The following is a 25,852-nucleotide window of genomic DNA, read 5'->3' as shown; positions in this document are numbered from 1 at the left end:
ACTGAAGATGATATTGAGTAGCCATTCTAAATGAAAATGCTTTAGGTAAGGGCTGGGAGTGGAAGATACTGCCGTGGTGCTAAACACACATCCGTAAATACTTTGTAACTATATTAATAGCTGATGTAAAAATATGAGGAACACAAGTAGAAACTAGATACAGACAACAGAGAGAAAACTTTGGCTTTCCTGAGGTTAGCTAAAGGGCACCAGCTGGCCTGTGGTGACAAAGCTTTGGCCGCTTCTGTAACATGTAATTTCTGTAGGCTCTGGGAACTAGAAAATGAATATATGGTAGTTATTTTAGGAAGATAAAAAGATATAAACAAGATCAAGAAAATGGAAATCACTTATTGCAGACAGATAAAAACTGTGAATACTTGGTGTATATATATTTCCAGATTATTTTCTGTATATATAACATGAATCCTGTGTGTGTGTGTGTGTGTGTGTTTGCATACACTCAGGATTCCTCAGGCTGCTCTGGTGCAGAACTTTTCTAGCTGGTATAACTCAAATACAGTGCATGGGTGTTCAGAGATGACTGGTCTCTTAAGCCCACGAGGTAGCTGGGTAGGGCCTGGGATGACTGTTCACCCCAGTGTCCTGATCAGATATTGTCACTTGCTATGTGTGCCACGAATGGAAAAAGGCTGGGAAACGTGCCTTAGACTCTCTGTGAAATCGGCTGCCCTCTGCACGCTAGAAAAGTGGAAAACAGGTTTAAAAGCCCCTTTAGCGGAAAGTGCCTCTTACTCCTCTGAGCCCTAACTGAAAATGTTTCCCCTGCTTGTGTTACAGCTCCGGCCACTTCCTGTTTAATACCATTAAATGTGCCTCCTGAAAAGATAGCTCAGGACCTTGCTGTTATCCTCAGTAGTACTCAGACATAAAAGCTAAAATGATATACTTTTCTTTGTTCATAATATTGGTGAAGATTAAAAATTTAACACCTAGTGTTATCAAGAGTGTAGGAAGATAGGCAACTTCATGTCCTGCTGGTAGGAGTAGAAATTATGGCCTTTCTGTTGCAGTTTTTATAATCTGAACAAAGGTCACAAAGTGTGCATTTTGTGATACACTCTTGTGATACAAAGTGTGCACTTTTTGATACATTCATTATTCATAAGAATTTATCTTAAGAAAATAACCATGATTACATGGAAAGATTTTTCCAAGAATGTTTCTTGTAATTTTATTTAAAATAGAGAAAAGCTCTAAATAATTAAAATGTCTAACAATAAGGGTTTGGTTTAAAAGGTTTTGGCTCATCTATACAATGGATTGCCATGTAACAATGAGGTTGCATCAGAATATTTAATAATATTGGAAGATAATAACTATACATTTATAAATTAAAAAGGCTCTAAGCCAGTATTTATTAACATAAATTCCATCTTATAAAACAAAAAAAAATGTGTTTGCATAGAAAAAAGGTTATAAAGATATACCAAATGTTAATAGTAGTTAACTTTGAATGTTGTGCTTTGTGTATTTTCCCATTTTCTTGGAAGAGCATATGTTACTTTAGAGAAAGTAAAAATGGGCTCGGACTGAGAAAGTAAAATCTGCCAGTCTGTTTATCAGGCTGGGATAACAGACACTAAAACCAGCTACCCAGGTAACAGGAAACAGTACTTCTTCCAAATATATTCAGTGGCTGTAAAATGTCATAATGATTCTCCTCGCTTAGTGACTACTGCTTTCTTATCCACTGAGAAGCATTGCTCTCTAAATTCTATCAGAAACTTTGCTGTGTGAAATTATATCAGTGGGAATGACACATCCTCTTCTTGCCTGGAGGATTTCAGTAACTTTGACACAGAGAAGCAGTCTCATTTTAATCCAGAGGCAGAGCTGCAGATAAGGGGTTTCTGGACTCAGCATCCCACATTTATCCTAACTTTGTAGTTTCCAAGGCAGTGGGACCCTATATCCATCTGAAATTGACCCCTTTACAAGCCCCGCTTTGAGCCTGTCACAATGCTGCTTCATTTAAATTTCATCCACACCCCACCCTTCCCCAGAATCCAGTAGTAACCTTATCTTTTGCTTTGTTTGGGGAGATGTCCCATGGTTCCTCTTGCTGATGGCAGTGGGTCAGTAAACCTGAGGCTGTTGGACTACAGTGACCCTGGTGGTCTTCGATTGATCAGGCTGAGACACTATTATAGTCCGGAAAAAAAGTAAGGTTACTTAAAATGGCTTTTATATATATTTTACAAGCACACACACATACCATCTCCCTAAATGGCACGTATCTGAAGAGTCAGCAGCAATGTTAAGGAACAATAATTGTTAACGGTCATTAAACTCTCACTGAGGGCAGGTGTTGTTCCAGATATTGTAAAGGTGTTCTCTCATGTAGTCTTCATAGCAACCCTAGGAGGAAAAATGCTGTTATTCCGCTTTTTGCAGATGAGGACTCTTCAGTTTTGAAAAGCTTGAATAATTTTCCCAGGGTGACACAGTAAGTGTCGAAAGCAGCATTTGAACACAGGCCATCTGGTTCCAGAGCTCACATTCTTAGCTACTCTGACCCACTCCCTAAATAACCCAGCAGACCTTGTCAGTAGTGCTGTGGATGTGGGAAGCAGCTCCAGCTTAGCTAGCGGAAGTCACCATGGTTTCATTTCTTAAACACTTTAATCGAAGTCTCTTTAATGAAAACATTATCCCTAGTAGCCTAGTACAAAGTAGCCTGTGGCAACTCTGAAACATTATTTTTAAATTCCTGATTTTTTCTTAAACATTTGTGTGTATATGGTATTCTGTTCCATAATAGATCCTTGCTAATTTTGATATAAAACGGTATTTTAAACCATTTACCATATGGTACGCTTAGACTAGGGGTTGTCCAGCCTTTGACTCCCCTGAGACATTCCAGCATGTGCACACCCAAGACAGCTCTAAAGTAACACTTAAAAGGTGTGCCTGATGAGATGGCGAGACTAATTTTTTGGTTTGGCTTCTAAGTAACTTTGAAATCAGTTCTAATAGCATCCCAAAGCTGTTCTGAACATTTGACAGTAGCAGGTGTTGATTTCTAAGGTTTGATTTCAAAGTCCTTACTTTGAAGGACTGTGTAGCATTCAGGCGAGATTAACATTGTGGGAAGAGTTCATCAAAACAGTCTTCTTCCAAGTCTGTTAATTCAGCAAAGTGTATAAAACTAAAGAGAGGTGAGGTGGCAGCTCAGAGGGACATTTGGCAGCTAGCTGTGTGTGACGTTTTCGTTATCCAGAGACAGGGGGTGCTCTGGGTAGGATCTTGCCAGAATTGGAAAAGAGCTGAATTCTTGGTCCGCTGCTTCCTCCTAAAACTTGAGTTTACAACGTCATTTTGGAAAAACGTACTAACAGTCTCTGCTTTTCTGATCAAGAGCGTGTTGACAAATAGTAGTCCTCCTGATTGTAGAGCCTCCCTTGGCACCAGCTAGGCCATGTCCGCCTCTGGAGGAGGAAGGCCAGGTGAGTGCCGGGTGCCCCCGAATACCCCCCAGGTGACTAAAAAGCCTGTGCCGTCAAGGATGGCCAGCATTTGGATGTATGTGTTGCATGGTTTCGTGGAGAATGAGAAAGTCTCTCATTTCCTACTTTGCCTCTTGGTATCAAGTGAAAGTGAATTCTACAGGTTCAGTAATCATCTCCAGACGCCTCCTGTGTGCAAAGCACCGTGTGAGGAGGGCCTGGTATTTGAAAAGATGAATCGCTTGCGGATCTTTGGATTCTTTCCCCGCCATCAAGGTGTTCCTTGTTCAGTGTAGGAGACCCCTGTGGGTGTAAATAGCTAAATATGAAGCAAGGTAGGCCAGAAGTAGAGTGTGAACAGCTGAAGAAGTGGGTAGGAGCAAATCTTTCATCCTGTAGCCGAGAGGAATCTACGAGGCCTGGGTGTTTGGGAGTGAACAGGATTTCAGCAGGTGAGGGGGGAGGCTGTGTGTGAGAGGGAGAAGAAGGGGAGCAAAGGCTGGGAGGCAGGAAAGAGCTGCGTTGCGTTTGTGGTGTTGCACATGGTCTGCTTTGGCCAGAAAATGGTATGTATCCAAGAGGGATATGGAAGGCAGTACGACTGGAAAGATGGTCTGGGCTTGGCCATGCTGATGTGCTTTGAAGGGCCTTAGACAAGATAAACACTAACCTATGTTGAATTTTAGGGCAGCCAGAAAATGGTTAAGAAGGTGAGCTTCAGAATCAAGCCCTAGGTTGTAATTTTGGCTGTTGTACTTAAAAGCAGTGAGACCTTGTATAGATTTCTTCATACACCTGCACTCTAATCTCTTCCTCTGTAATGTGGGGTTAATTACAGCACCTTGTGAGGATTAAATGAGATACTATAAATTGTCTAATCTGGTACCTGATGAAAGGACTCTGTTAGGTGGTGTTACTTTATAATTTTATGGATTTGTTTGAACATTTTACCTCTTTCTCAGACGGCGTGTATTTTCTTCAGTACCATTGATGACTTATTTGTCGCAGAGTGTGAATCACTAAGAATATCGAAAGAACAGATGGTTCAGAATGTTACGTGTGCCTGTTAAGTGTTACAGATGTTAACACTTATTAATGTAGCTCATTAATAAGTCAGTTTGGACTGCTATCACAAATATACCATAGAATGGGAGGCTCAAACAACAGTTATTTCTCCTAGTTCTGGGGGCTGGGGAGTCCAAGATCAAGGTGCTGGTAGGCAAATTGGGTTTCTGGTGAGGGCTCGCTTCCTGGTTTATAGACAGCAGTCTTCTTGCTCTGGCCTCATGCGGTGGAGAGAGCTCTCTGGCAGGGGGTCTCTTTTGTAAGGGCACATACCACCCTCGAGACCTAATGACCTTTCAAAGGTCCCACCTCCAAATACCATCACACTGGGCATTAGGCTTCACATATGAATTTTGCAGGGGACACAAACATTCTGTCCCTAGCACTCATTAATATTTACTGCCAAGCTAGGTTCGGTTGGAGAATCCAAGACTCAATCCCTATCTTCAAGAGGCTCATGATCTAGTTGGAGAGAAAAAAAAGGTAGCATATCTTTTTTTATAAACAAAACCACAATTTTGTCTTAGGCTCAGACGTGTGACCATTTTAAAAAGAAGGGCGAGGCCCTGAACACACTGGACACACCATTTTCTTTGTTCACAACACTCTTTGTGGAAATGTGACTCTTTAAAATAACAGTATAAAATAGTAGATAAATGGGTACTATTATAGAGCAGAAGTAATTTAGGGTTTCAGCGAGGAGAAATATTAATGTGAATTAGGGGGATTGGGAATGACTTGAGGGAAGAAATAGCATCTGTAAGATCTAATTAGGTGGACAAGAAGGGAGATGGTTTTCAGAAGGAAAGAGCATGAGCGAAAGCCTGGAAAGTGACTACAGGCTGGGGAGAGCAGTGTGGAAACGGTCGGGGCTTCAGTCCAGGCTTATATGGGAGTCGGGTGAGGGGGCCAGTGCCAAGGTGCAGAGCGAGCGGGAGGCTTGAGTGGAGGCTTCCTCCTCTGGGGGCGTCCCTGGAGGGGGTGAGTGGGGGTCGAGGAGCTGAGAGTGGGCTTTGAGGAAGGTGTTTTGACAGGGGTGCTGGGTGGGAGATAGAAAGCTTGACATCAAGGAGACAGACCGTTTAGCTAATGCAGCTGACCCACGGGTGAGAACGCCTGAAATAGGGTGGTGACAAGAGGAAGAGGAGGAGAGGAACTTATTTAAAGATTCAAAGGACTTTGAGATTCATATTTATGGGAGGGCAGATATCGAAGATGATGAGATCGCAGTGTAAAGGACAGAAGGATGATTAGGCTGGTGTAAAGAAAGCTTCCTGTGCAGGCAAGAAGGTAAGTCTGTTTGAACTGGCTGAGATAGATAAGCAGTTTGGGAACAGTTTTAAGATGACTTATAATTCTACCATTTTAATACGGATGCCCTTCATTTTTATCTCTGTTTTGCGTTGTAGCCCTGGTTCACATACCCACATGTTTACGTATCTGCCATCATAAGCGTACATGCCATTTTGCATTTTAGAATCAGTGTGTCATTAAAATCTATTTTTATGTAGTCTTTCAAATATTATAGGCTGAGCGTTTTCCCCTTAGTCTGATATATCCCCAGAGCTTTCTGAAAGCAGATACCGTATTGGTGTTGTTCATTTCAGTGTGTCTAGAAACTGATTTAAAAAGTGTTTGTTTAGTGAAAGCATATTGCCCACATAGATTATTCTCATGCTTTTCTTCGTAGAAGTTTCTGCAACAAGCATATGTTTGGAGTTGGGTGACATGTGTTGGAGTTGAGTGAGAAGTCAGTGCTTTCTGCTTAGAGAACCTAAGTCCAAGGTTAAATTAAAGACTTGGTTAAGGAGTGTTTGACTTTGATGATTCCAGGTTTGTGTATGCTTCTTATAAGCTGTTTCCTCATCTGTTCATAACTGGCAGGAAAAATCACGTGAAAAGCTACTTTTTTTTTTTTTTTTTTGAAAAGCTACTTTTGTGTTTTACCATTAATGGAGGAATGAAGGCAGTTCCATGAGACAACTTTATTGATCATTAATGTCCTAGCAAGGCCTCCTTTTGGAGGACATCACCTGAGTGTGTATTCAGCCTGGAGATAACTTCTCTATGGATGGAGACTTCAGAGAGCTGTCTCTCAGTCAGACAGCATTTGGCCATGAGACGTATCGATGCACAGTTACTTAGACAAGTTAGGGATTTATTCTCCTCAATAACAAGATGTCCTGAGATGGACAGGCTGGGGCTGTTTTCATGGCTCAGTGATGTCACTGGACACCTGAACTCCTCCTGTCTTCTCCCGTTGCCACGTGGCTTTCCTCCTCATGGCTTCTGTGCTTTCATCCAGCTGCATCCTTGTTCCATGGAGGAAAATTGAGGAAGGACAAGGACAGAAGACTGAAAGGGCTTTTCCATGGAGTCTGCCCCTTTAAAAAACCTTCCTGGAATCCCCTCCCGGCAAGTTCTGCTCATATCTCACAGGCTAGAACTATATCAGATGGCTGTCCCTAACTGCTAGGGAGAAGGTTAGCATTTTGAGCTGGGTGCATTGCTTTCCCCTATAAATGTGGTCCAATTAGCGGGGAAAAAGGAGAGGGAAGGGTGTTGGCAACCAGCAGTCTGCCAGAGTCTCCAGGTGACTGCCGGCAGTGCCCCTGACAGCCTGTTCTCTGAGGTGGTGAGAATGGGCATCGATATTCTTACCGCACAAGTGAAGAAACAAAAAGATGTAAAGTTGTGAGGTGTCCACGAATAGCTGTGACAGATGAATTCACGTCTGTCATCTGGGTTTTAGTTGAAAAGCAAAAGAACATATCTTGTGTTCTAAAAGCCAACCAAATGTAGCATTAAATCTTAGAATGCTGCAAAGTTTGTGTTCAGATAGAGAGTTAATGTTAAATAGCTTTATTATAGGTAGATTCTTAATCAGTCAACATAATTAAGGGCTAAGAAACACTCAGGATAGATAAGTTTGGTTAGAGCAATACTTAATAATAATTAAATAGCACTTAAGAACTTGGGGTCATAACTCACCTGACTTGAATATGCTCAAAATAGCCACAATTCTAGGGTTGTACTTGGCACTAAAAATGTAAGCTTTTCTTTTTCCTCACACAGAGGTGACCTCAGTCACATGTACATCTACCTGGTGTTCTGCTCTAGTGGCTGTCAACTCTCTCTGTGCGTGGGAATGACCTGGGGAGCTTAGACACTGTTGACACCAGAGTCCCACTGCAGATGCTTTGAATCTGTTGGTCTGGAATGCTCTTCTAAGTGAGGAGTAATGCAGGAAATCACGAAGATGGTGACAGTGGGACTGGAGGGGAGAGGACAGCTTTGAGAAGTGTGTAGGACAGTACCATCCAGTGGAACTTTCCGCAGTGATGGACGTGTTCTCTTTGCACCGTCCACTGTGGTCCATGAGGTCCATGAGGTGGCTGAGCACTTGAAATGCGGCTGGTGCAACTGAGGAACTACAATTGTGGTTTAACTTAAGTAGCCCACGTGGCTCGTGGCCACTTCATTGGACAGTGCAGGCCTAGGAGGTAGGCTCTGGTTACTGGTAGGCCTAGGCTCTGGCTCTGGTAGGCTTAGGAGATAGGCTCGATAGGCTCTGGTTACTGGTAGCGGGGAGGAGAGCAGAGGTGGGGGTGGGGAAGAGGGAGCAGCTGATCATAACCTCAAGGTTTCCCTCTTCATTGGGGGACCAGGTGGGAGTGCATCCGTACAGGGAATGGAGTGGGGGAAGTACGTTCACAGCTCTTACATTCCGGTCTCAGAAATGAGTAGCATATGGCCCAGCACCCGGACCAACGACTTCATCCATGTTGGGTGGTTTAATGATACTTGGGCAGGATTCACAGTGTTATAGTTGATTAGTACAAATACAGTCTAAACGCATCTCTGAAAATAGTACTTTTTTCCTATTCAATCTTTTCTTGTTTTCTCTTTTTAAAACTCAGGTATCAAATTGTAGTGGAAATAATCCAAGCAACTACAATTAGCAGCATCCCCCAGCTGAAGAGGCACAAGGGTAAGAACCAGTTTGTTTTCTTCACGTAGACATACTAAAGGTTGTAGGTCTGTCTCCAGCCTTCTCTCTCCTGTCAGAGCTTTGACAAGTGTGAGCATATATTTAAATATTTCAGATTTGTTTAAATAATGGTGTAACAACATAAGAGAAAGTAAGTGTAATTTCATCCTAATAAAAATCTTTGTTTGTAGTTCTGTGTTCCCTTATACACTTTATTCATCTGTAGTCATAATTTTTAGAATATTAGTCAGTGAGTACATATTGCTTCTCTTCTGTTTTTAAACTAAACATGGTCTCATAATTTTTTCTCATATTAAAATTTAATCTTAATATTCATTGATATTTCTATATTGGAACATAATCTTGATAGTGATTTGAATGACTTTCGTGAGTTGATGTTTCATAATTTACTTAACCTTTTCCTTTATATTTTTATTTATTAATTTTTTAAAAAATATTTATTTATTTATTTGGCTGCGTTGGGTCTTAGTGGCGGCATGCGGGGTCTTTCATTGCGGCACGCGGGCTTCTCTCTACTTGTGGTGCGTGGGCTCCAGAGCACGTGAGCTTAGTTGTCCCTCGGCACGTGGGATCTTAGTTCCCCAACCAGGGATTGAACCCGTGTCCCCTGCATTGGAAGGCAGATTCTTAACCACTGGACCGCCAGTAAAGTCCCTCCTTTAGTTAAACATTTGTATTGTGAACATCTTTCCTCCTCTACTCTTGTAGATTTAAAAATATACATAAATATGTTCTATAATTTTTTCCTGTTTATTTCTCTTCAAATAAAGAGTTGGTTATCCAGGCTTTGATACTGAGGAATAATCAAGGTCTGAAGTTGGCTCCCACCTCCCTACAGTTTGCCCGGTGATTCATTTATGAAGTTGCAGGACATGTTACTCTGTGGAGGGCAGAGAAGGTCAGGATTCCTAGCTGACAGGCACCAACACTACTACCTTGTAGGCTTGACTTCCCACGGAAATCTCCAGGCCCCCTCAAGTTCCTGTCTGGGAGTGGAGGGTCCCGAAAGGACAAGAAGACGTGGGCCAGAGACTCTAACCTGTGCCCAGGTTTCTAATCAGCACACAGAGGCAAAGCGTGCTTGGGGACTTTTACTTGTCTTTCTGAGTCTCTGACAGAAGGTAGGAGCCATATTTAAAAAAAAAAAAAAAAGAGGGTATAGACTCTGAAGAGGCACTTACTCTTAATCTCAGCCCAGTGAGGAAGATTGCGCAAATGCATTCATTAAAAAATGTTTATTGAACGCTGACTAGGTGATTAGGATTCAGCAGTGGACACGGCGAAATCTCTGCATTCACTGAGTCCCTGAACTAGGCTGGGAGGCAGTCGGACAGTCAACAAGTAAAATGCACAGCATTTCAGACGGTGAGACGTGCCTTGGGGAAAAACAAGTTCTCCCTTCTTGTTGAACTGTGGCGAGGTGGGGGCCGGTGATAAGGAATGCTGGCTCAGCCAGGAGGGGAGGATTTTGCACTTGGATAGGGTGACCTGGGGAGACCTCGCCCAGGTGGGGACCTGTGAGCAAAGCCCTAGTGGCCCGAGGGGGTCTGGAGAAGGACAGGTGCAAAAGTCTGAGGCAGAAGCATGCAGACTTGCTTGAGGGGTGGGTGGGGGGAGAGAAAGCCAGAGAGCAGAGGTGGCAGGAGACCCTGTCCTGAAGGGCCTTACTTATGCTATAGGGGCTTCAGCTTTTACTCTGAATGAGGAAGTCTTTGGAGGCTTTTGAGCAAAGGAGATGTGATCTGATTAGTTCCTCCAAGAGTACAGGCTCTGCTCCTCTCCTTTTCCTCATTGTTCCTGCAGAGAAAATAGTTTATTTTCAGACAGTTTGACAGACATTTTAAGGAGAACACTAGAGAGGGACTTCTTGTTGCCGCCACTGTCTGGCTTTTCTCAGTGCTTCCCCCTGTTGTGTGTTTAGTCAGAGACACCTTTCTTATCTTCGTTATTGTGTTAGTTTACTAAGGCTGTGTAACAGAGTGCCACAGAGTGAGTGGTTTAAATAACAGAAACGTTTTCTCATAGTTCTGGAGTCTCAAAGTCTGAGATCCAGGTGTTGGCAGCATTGGTTTCTTTTGAGGGCAGTGATGGAAGAATATGTTTCAGGTCTTGCTTCTTGGCTCTTAGATGAGAGTCAAGCAGTACATCTTTGGCAGGACATCTGCAAAGACCTGTTTCCAGGTAAGGTCACATTCACAGGTACCAGGGTTTAGGACTTAAGCATGTCTTTTGGGGGGACACAATTCAACCCGAAACATTATAACTGGTAAGTTCAAGATAGCATTGTAGGGACTTGCCTGGTGGGGCAGTGATTAAGAATCCGCCTGCCGATGCAGGGGACATGGGTTCGAGCCCTGGTCTGGGAAGATCCCACATGCCGCGGAGCAACTAAGCCCGTGCGCCACAACTACTGAGCCTGTGTGCCACAACCACTGAAGCCTGTGCACCTAGAGCCCATGCTCTGCAACAAGAGAAGCCACTGCAATGAGAAGCCTGCACACAGCAACGAAGAGTAGTCCCTGCTCGCCGCAACTAGAGAAAGTCTGTGCACAGCAATGAAGACCCAATGCAGCCAAAAATAAATAAATAAATTTATTAAAAAAAAAAGATAGCATTGTAGTTCCTCTTTCGTGAGAATGCTAGAAGCATTTATTTTCAGTAAGGTCTATAACCACATTAAGATTTGCTACATTACTTTTCTTTTGGGTTAATTCTGTTACCAGTAGTTAGCTTTTCCTAAATTAGTCTCTTTTAAGTCTATAATAGGGTTTAGATTAAGAAGTAAAATCTCAGAAAAAAGTTGGGCAGCCAAAACCATATAGGCAATTTCAGCTACCGTGTGTCTTCATGTCCAGAACAAAGACAGGTTCCATGGAATCAGTATTCTCCCAAACTGTGTGGGTCTGTATAAGAATGAGGGGGAGTATAAGTGACCAAAAAAAGGTAAATTGGATTTCATCTAAAGTTAACAACTTGTGTCTTCCGCAAGAAAGTAAAAAGACAACCCTCAGAATAGGAGAAGGTATTTGCAAATCATGTATATGATATAGCGCTTGTATCCAGAATACATAAAGAACTCATACAACTCAGTAATCAAAAGACAACCCAATTGGATAATGGGCAAAGGATTTGTATAGGCACTTCTCCAGAGAAGATCTACAAATGGCTAATGAACACTTGAAAACATGCCCTACGTCATTAGACGTTAGGAAAATGCAAATCAAACCTAATATGAGATACCACTTCACACCCACTAGAGTGGCTAAAATAAAAGACAGAGGGTGACACAGTGTCCAGGAATGACGTATAGCAATCAGGGTGTAGATAATGGTGGTGAAAAGGAAGGGATTGATAAGGAAGGTTATAAAGGAAAGACAGCCTAGTTGGCAACTAATTGGATGTGGGGAGGGATCAGATGGGGGGACATGATGGCACTGGTACCGCCTGCTGCCTTTACAGATGAGGACATGGCTGTCCAGAGCTTACGTCTGAGGTCCCAACTCCTAGTCTGCTGCTGTTCCTGTGAGGTCCCGCTGCTTCAGGTTGGTGAGATGAGGTTTGGGTGCAGAAGAAGAAGTGCGGGAGCTGGAGTTTAGGAGGGCTTGGTTCTCTTGCCAGCTTCCCAGTGAAACCTGGGCACGTTCTTCACTTCTCTAGGCCTCAGTTTCCTCAGTCTTTGGGTTGCCTGCTCTTGGTGATCATAAAGGGTTTCTCAGTGAAGACACTCAAAGAGTCAGGAGATGTGTAGGAGTCTGGGTCAGGGGTGAGAGAGCTCACTGGTCCTGGCGTTGTGGACCTGGGATGACAGGAGGGTGGAGAAGTGCCCATCTGGCGTTTCTAAGCTGGGATTCACGCTGTGGGGAGAGAGCAACCCTGAGGAGAAGTGCTTGGAAGTGACAACAAAGAGGTAATAGTTAATCGTCTCCTATTTATGTGTATCTTTACACAACCCATTGTTAGGAGAGAATAATGTGTTAAGAGTCTGAAGTGACTTCCCTCATAAATAATACGATCTGCTGTCTCACTCTTGAAGTTCATGTGTAGGTGGTTTCAGTCTTAAAGAATTAGGTTGTTATAATTTAAGTGCAGGTTTTTTGTTTGTTTGTTTGTTTGTTTTGAGGTACATGGGCCTCTCACTGCTGTGGCCTCTCCTGCTGCGGAGCACAGGCTCCGGACGCGCAGGCCCAGCAGCCATGGCTCACAGGCCCAGCCGCTCCACGGCATGTGGGATCCTCCCAGACCGGGACACGAACCCACGTCCCCTGCATCGGCAGGCGGACCCTCAACCACTGTGCCACCAGGGAAGCCCATTTATTTTTTTAATAAAATGGAAGGTCAAATTGAACATTCCCCATTGTCCTTTTTCTTTTAATAAAATGTCCAGTAACATATTATTATTGGAAACAGTTCTTATTTCTCTGTGACCTTTGATGTACAGCTGTCACATAAGAAGTTACTTTATCTCATTCTTTCTCAAATTAATCTGTAATTTATTTCCAGACAGATGTTTTTTGTGTGTGTTTTTTTCCCGCCCTGTAAAAGGCACTACAGAAACTTTGATTTTTTTACCATTAAAAGGCTCACCTCAAATAGAATCGTTTTGTTGTTTTTTGAGGATAGTGCGATCTAGTGAAAATATCATCGAGCGGAGAATCTGGGAAAAGCCTCAGTCTGTGTGTTAACCTCTCGTCACCAGCTGCACCTGTCTGCACTGTTTCCTTAAACCTGGAAAATCGGGCTGTGCTCAGAGTGACCGTGTAATGATGCTGCCGGGTTGTGTGTGAGGTTTTAAGCAGTTTCGTTTCCAGTTGTTTCTCCTTATTTCCATGTCCTGTTTGTGAGTGGGAAACTGAAGAAGTTTAAAAAAAAGAATGACCAGGTGAAAGATACTAAGAATACTTAGGATTCAAACTAGAGATGGGAACTTTATTTATGAAAATAGTGTATATATGCTAAAGTATAATTTTGTTGCTAAATATAAATATGTTTCAGGCAGGTCTTTTTCAACTATAATTGTTGATGATTAAGAAATGGTATGCAATTGTGAAAATAGTTTGAGGATTCAGAGGAAAAAATGCCGTATAACAAGTGGGGAGAAATTACCCGATTGTGTTTCCTCTGAAACCTTAAGGAATTAACCAGCTGACTCTGCATTGACTTTTTTCAGGATGATAGAGTAGGGTCGGGGGGACCGCTTTACTTTGTATACACAGGAAGGTTCAAATAAGGCTTCTGAGCGTCAACAGACTCCAGCAAATTCACACAAAACTCTGTACATGTTTCAGGTTCATAAGTAGATTAGTTTATCTTAAATGCAGAGCAAGTTCCTCTCTTTAACAATGTAGAAATTTCAGTTTGATTCTTTTCTTGATGGCTTTTTTCTTACGGTATTTTGATCTTTTTAAGAAATCAGGTATCGAATGATTTTAAAAGTCTTTACAGTGCCTCAGCTAGTTTAACTGCTGATACAATTCTAGGGAAAGTAAATAATCATAAAAATAAAAGTTTTGAGACCATCTAACTCAGATCCTTGTCCTATGGGCAAGAAAATTAGGTATGATTAGAGAAGGAGGTTCTTAGAGCAAATTCATAGATATTAAACAATTTGAAGCACTTGGTCTCAGAAGTTAAGTCTGCTCACAAAATTTTCTTGCCTCTGACCTTATTTTACCATTCATGTTGGCCAAACGTATTGGCGGAGGCCTGAATTTTACCCGCTAACCACGTCAGCTTCTTGTTGGTGATGGGATTTGGGAAGTTTAGTAAGTCCAGCTAGCTAGTTTCAGTGAACATTTTTCCGTCTTCATCTTTGACTGTTCGGCAGCATCTTTGAGACATTGGTGACTACTGTCTTCCTGGGCTTTCAGCCTGCCCTGGCTAACACTCTGTCATTCTAGTTGTTTGTTTGTTTTTCTGCTTGCTTATTTGTCTCTATTCAGCTTTTAGATGTTGGAGTTCCTCAGGATTTGTTTCTAACTCTCATTATTTTATACCTGTGCTGTCCAATATAGTAACCATTAGCATATGTGGCTATTTAAATTAACTGAAAGTAAATAAAAATGTAAAATTTTGTTTCTCAGTCACATCAGTTATGTTTCAAGTGTTCAGTAACCATGTGTGGCTACCGTATTGGATAGCGTGGAACATATCCTTCATCACCACAGTTTCCTTGGGTGGCACTGCTCTATGTTCTTTGTCTGGTTAGTCTTTCCTTTATATGCTGATGACTTTACAAATTTCTATCTACAGAACCTCTATTCTCTGCTTTTCTACTTACCTACTGTTTACTGTACATTTTTATTTGGATATCAAAAGACACCTCCAAATGAAAAGGTCCAGATCAGGTCCCACGTAACTGGCCATCTTCTGTAGTTTCTTGTCTCTGTGAATGGCATTGCCATCCGTCCGAGTAAGTCAGAAACCTAGGAGTCCTCCTTGTTCATTCCTTCTCCGTCATGCGCTATATCTAGTCCATTATCGTCCCACAGACTGACCTCTAAATATATCTCAACTCGGCTCTTTCTCTGCATCACCATTTTCCACCACCCGTCTCTCTCGAACTAAGGCAGTAGCTTCCTAACTGGTTTCCTTGTATCCACTCCTGCCCCTATTCAATTTATTTTTCATACTGAAGCCAGAGTGATTTTTTAAAAATACAGATCTTAATCATGCCACCCCCATGCTTACCTTTCATTGTCTTCCCATTGTTCTTAGAATAACAATGCTTCGAAGCAAAACCTGCAAGGCCCTGCTTGCTCTGGCCCCATCTCCATCTTCAGCCTCATCTCCCGCCAGACCACCCCCTCCCTCTGAACTCCAGCCACACTCACTTTTCTCTTTCCTCAACTCACCCCAGTTCCTCCCGCCTCATATTCTTTGCACATTCTGTTTCTTCTTCTTGGAATGCTGCCCTACACTCAGTATCACTCTGCCTAGGTAACTCCTACTTATCCTTTATATTTTATCTCGAATTTCTCTGCTTTGTTCACAACACCTCCCCCCCCGCCCCCCGCTGATCCTGGGTAGATGAAAGACCACCTGAGTTCATAGGACCCTTCACGTCAGTAGAGAAAGGACTCTGAAGGATATCTTCCTTCAGAGAAGGAATCGCCAGAAGTAGGTCTTCAGTCACTCAGCAAACATCTTGCGAGTGCCATTATGTATGAGGCACAGCTGTGCAATGCATGAAACTGTCCCCGACCTTCAGGAGGAGACAGGTGGATACACAAACAAAATCACAGTACAATTTGATAAATTCAGTGAGTGTTGCAGGTTCAGGATTGAGTAGTGGCACAGATGTGTGGAGTGTCAGCTCTACCTGGGCCAGAGCTCAAGAAAGGCGTTTTCTTACGGGTAGCAGAGTTGAGTCCAAAAGATTGAGTGGCTCTCATTCCCTTTGGGCTTGTCGGGTGGCTGCAGCTGGATGCTGCCCCGTGTGCGTTTGTATGTGGGTTATGTCAGCTGAGACACTGTGCAGGTGCTTGGCATGTAATGGAGAGGTGAGCCTTGATGGGAAGACGGGGGCCGATCCCAAAGGGCCTTGGGAGCTGTCCTGAGAAGTTTGGGCTTAATCCTGGAGACCAGTCATTCTCAAACTATAGTGTGTGTCAGAATCACCTGGAGGGCTTGTTAAGATGCAGGTTTCTGGGCCCCAAAGTCTGTGATTCTGTGGCTCTGAGTGGGCCCTGAAAGTTCGCATTCCTCACAGGTTCCCCAGAGATGCTGATGTTGCTTATCCAGTAACCACACCGTGAGGACCGCTGCAGTAGAGCCAGTGATCTGTTCGCGTTTGCATTTTAGTGCCCAACTCTAGCTTTTTATTTACAATTAGAACAGCCCAGGTAGTTGAGAAGTGGTCTAGTAAAATTAGCTAGCTGCTAGGGTCTCAATAATCGTGTTCCCCCAGAATCCTTTCGTTGAAATCCTAACATCCAAACTTGATGGTATTAGGAGGTGAGGCCTTTGGGAGGTGCTTAAGTCGTGACAGTGGAGCCCTCATGAATGGACTTGGTGACTTATAAAAGAGGCTGCAGAGAGATCCCCAGCCTCTCCCATCGTGTGAGGACACAGCAAGAAGGTGGCAGTCTGCCACCGACAAGAGGGCCTTCACCAGGACTCAACTGTGGTGGCACCCTAATCTTGGATTCCCAGTCTCCAGACTGTGAGAAATACATTTCTGTTGTTTATAGCCAGCCAGTCTGTGGCATTTGGTTATAGTTGCCCGAACTAAGATACTGGCCAAGTGTAGGAATTCTAGTAGTAATGGAACATGTGCTACATTTTCCCTGCAGTTGGATGTGAATGAGACCAGTATTTCAGCTCCCTTTAAAGCTTTCCCCCACCCCACTGCTGTTCTGGATCCTGAAATGTTATCAAGAATAGTTAAAGTGGGGCTTCCCTGGTGGCGCAGTGGTTGAGAGTCCACCTGCCGATGCAGGGGACGCGGGTTCGTGCCCTGGTCCGGGAAGATGCCACATGCCGCGGAGCGGCTGGGCCCGTGAGCCATGGCCACTGAGCCTGCGTGTCCGGAGCCTGGGCTCCTCAGCGGGAGAGGCCACAACAGTGAGAGGCCCGCGTACCGCAAATAAACAAACAAAACAGAATAGTTAAAGTGATAACTAATTAAGAACCTGCTGTACAGCACAGGGAACTCTACTCAATACTCTGTAATGGCCTATATGGGAAAAGAATCTAAAAAAAAAGGGTGGATATATGTATACATATGACTGATTCACTTTGCTATATACCTGAAACTAACACACAACGTTGTAAATCAACTATACTCCAATAAAAATTAAAAAGCAAAACAAAACACATAAGCTGTTTCCCCGGTAGGAAATAAAGGATCCTCTATGGACAAACAGACCCTGCAAATTAACAAGACTTCTGACTAATGATACTGAAACATTAAATGAATTGTTAAAGAAAAAAAAAGAATAAAGTGATTCAAGAGTAGTATTTATTCAGCTGACTGCAAAGAGGGACATAATGTTGATTTGAGTCTGGTAGAAACTGCCGTATATAAATACTGCACTCTTGGGGGTGACGTGCTCATAGTATAGGTTGGGAGGTGTTGGCAACATTGTGTGTATCTCGTTTAGAGTGTAAGTAAAGAGTTTTGGAACTGAATGTGTCAAGCAGAAATGTAGAAGAACTTCAGACTATATTGAGTATGTACATACACACAGTTACTTGTTGATAAGAACCATAATTATTTCCATTAGGAATTATTTTTTTAATAATATTTCTCATCTGATTTGGGATGTAAAGGTGTCCCTGCCTGAACGAAGGAGCTACTCTGTAGACTCTAGCGGACTTCTTAGAGTCCTTTCTAATGCTCTGTGATCTAACTTCCTAGCATTGCAGTAATTTGACACAGTTTCTAATTTATGAATGACCTAAACTTAGAAAGCACCCCAGGCCATTGCTGCAGAGTGCTTGCCAGGGTTTCCCTCTGCCCAGCCCTGATGCTCTGAGTGCGGCAGCATCCAGAGCCTGCGGTTCCTTCCCCAACATCCAACACAGCCCCATCCCTTACCTGCCTTGAGGGACCGAGGGCTCAGGGCACTTCCATTACACTCTCTACAGAGAGTGTAGTTTTATATAGTTACATATAAAATTACACATATATAATTTTATATCCAACTCTGCTCCCACCTCTCTTCTCCCAGAAAACTTTAGTCATCGTCCATTCTAAGACCTGCATTTATATGAATAAAGTTCAGGTCCAGAGATGTTAAACAGGTACCTGGTTAGTCACATGCTGATCTGGAACTTGAACCCACGTCTCCTGGACTTTAGTCCTGGACTCTTCCCACCGCACTGCTTACTCACACAGGCAGATGCTACGCGAGTCATGCTCCAAACTTAGAAATCGTACGCGTCAGAACTGCGTTCTAAGTGTCTGTCTTCTGTCTGTTCAAGTCACAGTTCTAATGTGGGAGAAGGGTTCTCCCGGCAATTTGATGTGTGGATTTAACTGATAGGACGCTATTATTTAAAAAATCTATTGCAAGCATGCTGGAGGGCCTTAAGCCAAAGGAAGTACTGGAAGTTTCAGCCCTTGAGATGTTTAAAGGAAGGAGATAAAAGGTGCGCTGTAGGCACCCTGACTCGGCCTTGCCTGGCCCGTGAGGCCCCTGTATTGTTCTCCACTATAACATGAGAGGCTCCACCATCAGCTCCTGCTATAGGATCTCTGCTTATTCCTCAAATATACTTTCTACTAAAGTGGACTGACACACTCCAGACTTTGAAATTTCAGGTGTTTGGTGTGGTAAGAGAATCCCACTTGTAAAACAGAGAACATTCCGGCCTCAAGTTGAAAAGGAAGGTAAATATTGTTTTAGTTCCTGGGCAGCTTTTGAGGTGATTTTCAGATAACTCTGAAGAAGTTTGTGACGATCAGTAACTACTGAGAATTGCCATCAGCTTCACAGTAAGAAGGAAGCACCATTTCTCCTTTGGAAACTGGACTAGTCCCTGAGTGAATCCATACCTGTTTCTTGAACCCTCTTCTCAAGGGGGTTTATTGAAACTTGTATTTCAATGTCCAAGAAAGATTCAAAGACTTGTCAGCCTGTCGGTGACGCTTTCTAGCGAGGAACCCCCTAATCCCTTCCCTTGATTGCGTGGGGGGTGTGTGAGGAGACCTGTGCATCGTGGGGGACGGAACCCAATGCTGGGGAGTCGGGGTAGTGTAGCCTTGCCTTCTGCACTCTCACAGGAGCTGTGCCTCTGTATTAATACTTCTCAGTGGGGTGGGAGGACAGGGGCATTTGACAAGGTCTGCAGACATTTTTGGCTGTCACACAGGGGGAAAGGGATGCTACTGGCATCTAGTGGTAGAGGCCAGGGATGCTGCTAAACATCCCATGATACACAGGACAGCCCCACAGCAAAGATTTATCCACCCAGAATGTCGCTGGTGCCCAGGCTGAGAGATCCTGCCGTGTGTCATCCATGGAATTCCTCAATCAACCTGCCGAGGCTGTTGCAGTTAGGCTATGCCTTGGAATTTGATAGCGCACTGTGAGAAAAGAAATAATCTGTTGTTGACACTTTTGAGTACTTGAAAAATACAGCGGTGCCATTTGAACCCAGTTATACTTGTGCTACTTCTGGAGCCCTTGGTTTGCACTGTAGGTTACTTTACCCTCCTTTGCCACATTGGAAATAGTATCTAACAGTTGTCCCCTGGTGTTTTTGTTTTACTGCAAGTCACTTTACTCACTTGAGGAAGAACTATGTCATGGGCAGAAGGCTTACAGCAAAAAGCAGTTCTGTGATGTTGTTCATGGGTCCACTGAAATATCCTTATAGGGTTCGCCTAAGGTCTAATCCAAATGTCTTTTTCCGCAAATGACCCCCTTTCCTTTTGCTCTGACCTCAGTAGAATCTAGACTCTATAGGAAGGAAAACAGTAGACATTTATAATTAATTGTTGTAGAAGATTATATCACTCGTGTGTTCTTCTCGGCACCCGTGCAAAGAGCCACTGTCACCCAGTGTGTCACCTGGCACTGTTTGTGGTCTCGGCCTTCTTTTTTAAGCTGGATTAAACATCGTGTGGTTAACCGGTTTTTAACAGTGTGCAGCATTGCCTAGGTCTCTGCAGAGAGACAGCTGCAGGAGTCTCGCTTGAGCTGGGCAGCGCATCTTCCACCCTCTTGCCTGTGCTTCTTTTGGCGTGAAGATTTCTTGGATGGACGGGTTCTCAGGTCACAAAGATGGACGGGTTCTCAGGTCTGCATCGCTGGATTTACTGGGACTTTTGCACGGCAGTCGCGTGCGCTGCTGGAGTGCCCTGTTAGTCATTTAGCCCTGAACATGGCATTGGTTTTCTGAGGCAAAAATAAACAGAATTGTCTAAGCAGCAAGTTGCCGTAGCATTTGTTAGCAACAAGCTTTGTCATCAGACAATGGCTTTGTCTTGCCCTTGACAAACAGAATGCATTCACGTGAGCAGGGGACATTCAGGCAGGACTCCAGAATGTTTTCTCAGCTCTGCAGCTGGGTTTTAGGGGAAGGTTTATTCTCTTTCTTCCTTCCCTTTGGAATTTGCCTCAGTTTTTGTCCTTTTAGAAAGATTTTTAAGCCTTCTCAGGAGAAGAATTTGGTTGTTGTTAAATGTGTGTCCGTTTCTTTCTCTATATCTTTCTTTTTATTAGTCTATTTTAACCCCAAATTAAAATTGCAGTCTAGGTTTATTCTATAAAAGGCAACTTTTGTCACCCAATTTTAAAGTAGCTTAAATGTTATGTACAAAATTTAGAGTTTAAGGATGTATGTTTAGAATGTTTAAAGTAAATATAACCAATGCAAAATAGTTCAAGGATATGTGCTTTAAATCTATTTAAAATAACTGTAAACTGCAGAATAGTGGATTATAACTGTAGGAGTTTAAGCTCCTTAGAATCTAAGTATAATGGAACTAACATGAGCTTTGGAGGTAGAAAAATAAATGAAAACTTTTCTGAAAAATTCACTAGTCCCAGCACGTATTTCTTTAGGTATACACACGAATAGTTTTAGTTTGCAATAGGCTAATTTGGGGAAAGACTGCATTTACTTTTGTCTTCCCACTAAGGGGGCTCTGAAATACGTTTTTTTCCTCTCGAGATGAGTGCTGAGTTAAGTTCTTTGGTCAGGGCCTCTCTGTCAGCCAAGAATAGGATATGCTGAGAACCATCACTGAAGTCAAATGAAAATGTCTCCTCAGCTCATGTATGGAAAACATCCTGTAATACCTGACAGACCCTCTTGAGCGAGGCTGACTGTTGACTTGAAGTCTGCCTGTGACCGTTGGTGATAAATGTCAGAAAAAGCTGCTCTGAAAGACACAGTGTTTTGTGGTCCTTGCCTGAGTTTTTCCAGTTGATTGTTCAGCCTGCCCAGGCGCTATTGTAAGCATCTGCACGATTGACTCTGTGACACGAGGGCAGTGACGACCACCCTAGAGAATTGGATGTCTCCCTAGGTGTGTAAAACTTCACTTAGACTCCGTGTCCAGGGGCACCGAGAAACACAACACCAACCCTCTTTTATTGTCGCCAGTTCCAGTCTAAGTCATGTGTGTTCTGACTCACCTCCAGAGCTGTGCTCTGACCTGCCCAGGAAGGTTTATACCCATCCAGAGGTCGCCTCGGCCCTGGACACCACCTGAAACAATCCCGCCGTGTTTCTGAAGTGAGCTTGCTTTTCTGCTTTCCACAGTGGCTTTCACACTTTGCCCACTTTCCTCAGGCCTCTGTCCCCTCCCCCTTTTTACGCACCTCCCTGAGCAGATAACCTCCCTCCCCACTTCCAGAAACCAGAACCCAGGAAGGGAACTGCTCCAGCTCCCCATTTGCTTGTGTCTGCATCCATCGCTGTGCCTTGCGTGTTACCACAGTGGAGGAGGTGGCCTTTCCCAAAGCCAGCCTCCTCAGGTGTCTACTGGGTACCCATCTGTCACCTTTTTTTCTTTTAACTGGTTCCTGCTCATCAGCATTAAAACCAGCTCATTTCTTGCCCATTTAAAAAAAAAGAAAGAAAAGAAAAATGCCTTCCCTCAACCCAGCCCTTCCCTGCCTTCAGGTGTGTATGCAAAGCCAGTCAGTTGTCCACAAGGAAATGCTCAGCGCTCATCGTTTTTAAAAATTAATTTCGTGTGAGTCTTTTGCTTTTTATGTTATATAATGTCAGCTTAAGAAAACAAACCATTGTATATGTTTTTGAGGTTATTTTCTTTTTTTTAAAGAAATTTATTTATTTGTTTTTGGCTGTGTTGGGTCTTCGCTGCTGCGCATGGGCTTTTTCTAGTTGCGGCGAGCGGGGGCTACTCTTTGTTGCAGTGCACGGGCTTCTCATTGTGATGGCTTCTCTTGTTGTGGAGCACGGGCCCTAGGCATGCGGGCTTCAGTAGTTGTGGCACACGAGCTTCAGTAGTTGTGGCTCACGGGCTCTAGGGCACAGGCTCAGTAGTTGTGGCGCACGGGCTTAGTTGCTCCGCGGCATGTGGGATCTTCCCAGACCAGGGCTCGAACCCGTGTCCCCTGCTTTGGCAGGTGGATTCTTAACCATGGTGCTACCAGGGAAGCCCATTGTAAATGTTTTTAAATTAAATTTTTAAAAAGTCTCGCTAAGACCATGTAGCTCATGGTGGCAGAGCCTGAATTCTAGTCTTATTCCAGACTCTGCTGACAACTGTCTACTGCATTTGATGTGGAGGTCCACTAGTGATCTTGGCCACAGCAGATTTGATGGAGGGGAGGGCTAGACACTGTAACAGAGTAAGCTGAAGAATGGGAGGTGAGGAGACTCACCCTGGTTCTCTCCTTCACAGCCAGAGTTCTAGAAAGAGCACAATACCTGATCCACAGCAAGCACTCAGCAAAATGTTAGCTATGTTGTGTTGATCTCTCGGTAACATTTGACACAGATCATACATCCACTCAACACATTTTATGAGTCCCTCGTGTGTTGCCAGGCGCTCTCGTAGGTGCTGATGGTACAGCAGTGTGTGAACAGACAAAACGCTACCTTTATGAGGACATACAGGATAACTAAGTCGAATATGCAGTATGGCAGTCGTGCTGTAGAGCAGGGGTCCCCCAACCCCCTGTCAGGAGCCGGGCTGCCCAGCAAGAGGTGAGCACCGAGCCAGTGGGGAAGCTTCATCAGCTGCCCCCCATCGCTCGCATCACCGCCTGAACCATCACCCCCCCCATCCACGGAAGAGCTGTCTTCCACGAAACCCACCCCTGGAGCCAAAAAGGTTGGGGACCACTGCGCTAGAGAAGGAAAGACGGGAGAGGACTGGTGTTTTAGGATGGAGGTTGCAGGTAGAAAGAGAGTGGCCGGGGAGGTCTTCCCTGAACCCTGAACTAGGGACCTGAAGGGGGTGGGGAACTGAGCCAGGCAGATTCCTGGGGGATGAAGGGGCCAGGCTGAGAGGATGGATAGTAAAGCCCGGAGCAGGGAGCTACCCAGTGTGTCCAAGAAACTGGTCAACGTAGACCACATAGTGTGTGACTCCATTCATACGAAGTGTCCAGGATGGGTAGTCCAGAGACAGCCCTATAACGTAGTGATTCACTATTTTTATAGATTATACCCCATATAAAGTTGTTATAAAATATTGGCTATATTTCTTGTGCTGTATGCTATATCCTTGTAACTTATTTATTTTATACCTGGTAGTTTGTACCTCTTAATCCCCCTCACCTGTGTTGGCCCTCCCCATATACTCCTTCCCTCTGGTAGCCACTGGTTTATTATCTGTATCTGTGAGTCTGTTTCTGTCTTGTTACATTCATTCGTTTTAGTTTTTTTAGATTCCACATATAAGTGAAAACATATAATATTTGTCTTTTTCTGTCTGACTTATTTCACTAAATATAATAGCCCCCAGGTCGATCCACATTGCAAATGGCAACATTTCATTCTTTTTATGGCTGAGTAATATTCCATAATATATATTGGGTGGGTCAAAAAGTGCCTTTGGTTTTTTAAGTAAAAATAAAAGACACATTTTTCATTTTCACCAAGAACTTTACTGAACAGTGTATTCATCCTTTTGTTCTACTACCTTCTGCCATTTTCCAGGCAGCTTCATAATTCCACCTTCCCAAAACTTATCTTTTTGAGCAAAGAACTGTTCCAGGTGCCTTTTACAGTCTTCCAGGGAATTGAAATTTTTTCCATTAAGAGAAGTTTGTAAAGACTGAAATAAATGGAAATCTGAAGGTGCAATGTCTGGTGAATACAGCGGATGAATCAGAACTTCCCAGCCGAACTGTAACAGTTTTTGCCTGGTCATCAAAGAAACACGCAGTCTTGCATTATCCTGATGGAAGATTATGTGTTTTCTCTTGACTAATTCTGGACGCTTTTTGTCGAGTGCTACTTTCAGTTGGTCTAGTCAGGGGTAGTGCTTGTTGGAATTAATTGTTTGGTTTTCCAGAAGGAGCTCATGATAGAGGAACTCCACTCCAATCCCAACATATACACAACATCATCTTCTCTGGATGAAGACCGGCCTTTAGTGTGGTTGGTGATGGTTCATTTCACTTGCCTCACGATCTCTTCTGTTCCACATTATTGTACAGTATCCACTTTTCATCGCCTGTCACAATTTGGTTTAAAAACGGAACGTTTTCATTACGTTTCAGTAGAGAATCGCATGTGGAAATATGGTCAAGAAGGGTTTTTTTTGCTTAACTTACATGGAACCCAAGCATCAAAGCAATTAACATAAAACCAAGCTGGTGTGAATGATTTTCAATGCTTGGTTTGGATATTTTGAGTATGTTGGCTATCTCCCGCCTGGTATAATTGATTGTTCTCAATTTTTTTTTTTTTTTTTTGGTACGCGGGCCTCTCACTGCTGTGGCCTCTCCCGTTGCGGAGCACAGGCTCTGGACGCGCAGGCCCAGCGGCCACGGCTCACGGGCCCAGCCACTCTGCGGCACGCGGGATCCTCCCGGACCGGGCACAAACCCGTGTCCCCCGCATTGGCAGGCGGACTCCCAACCACTGCGCCACCGGGAAGCCCTGTTCTCAATTATTGTTTCGATTTAATTGTATCAACTTCAGCTGGTCTACCCACCCGTGGAGCATCTCCCAGCAAGAAATCTCCAGCACGAAACCTCGAAAACCACTTTTGACACGTTCGATCAGTCACAGCATCTTTTCCATATACTGCACAAATCTTTTTTTGCATTTCAGTTGTGTTTTTACCTTTCTTGAAATGATAAAGAATAATATGCCAAAAATGTTGCTTTTTTCTTCCATTTTCAATATTAAAATGGCTACATAAAAATTCACCAATCTTGATAAGTCATTTTTTAAATGCACGCTGATGTGACAGCTGACGCATACAATCTAACGAAATTGTTTCAAATGAAGTTAAAGACAACTAAGTGCTACTAGAACCATCTCACGGAAACAAACAAACCTTTTGGCCAACCCAATAGATATGTGTATCACATCTTCTCTATCTAGTCATCTGCTGATGGTCACTTAGGTTGCTTCTGTATCTTGGCTATTGTAAGTAGTGCTGCTATGAACATTGGGGTGCATATATATTTTTGAATTAGTGTTTTCATTTTCTTTGGATACATACTCATGAGTGGAATTGCTGGATCATATGGTGGTTCTATTTTTAATTTTTTGAGGAACCTTCATATTGTTTTCCATAGTGGCTGTCCTTTAGTACCCACTGCGGCTCAGAATGTGCCACATCAGACATTAATTTGGCCCACAGCCGCTGTGTTCCCTCTTTTGTACCTTGTCCTCTGAATGTGTACTATCCATCTATCTC

At 43.5% G+C, this 25,852-nt stretch overlaps 1 protein-coding gene across 12 annotated transcripts in view; it reads left to right on the top strand.

The window, feature by feature from the left end:
- The window catches only part of SNX25 (sorting nexin 25), a 110,413-nt gene that overhangs the window by 52,810 nt on the left and 31,751 nt on the right, over nucleotides 1-25,852 (top strand). For all 12 annotated transcript variants that reach the window (XR_004478030.2, XR_004478029.2, XR_004478031.2 and 9 more), the window contains exon 6: nucleotides 8,456-8,526. Coding sequence is in view for 8 of the 12 variants with exons in the window: in XM_033409261.2 (XP_033265152.1) it covers nucleotides 8,456-8,526 (71 nt within the window). In the remaining 4 variants the exon portion in view is untranslated. The remainder of the gene's footprint in view (nucleotides 1-8,455; nucleotides 8,527-25,852) is intronic.

The sequence above is a fragment of the Orcinus orca genome, chromosome 21 (assembly GCF_937001465.1).
Source record: "Orcinus orca chromosome 21, mOrcOrc1.1, whole genome shotgun sequence".
Lineage (NCBI taxonomy): Eukaryota > Metazoa > Chordata > Mammalia > Artiodactyla > Delphinidae > Orcinus > Orcinus orca.
Note: the sequence above shows the minus strand (reverse complement) of the source record. Positions and strands in the feature narration are given on the sequence as shown.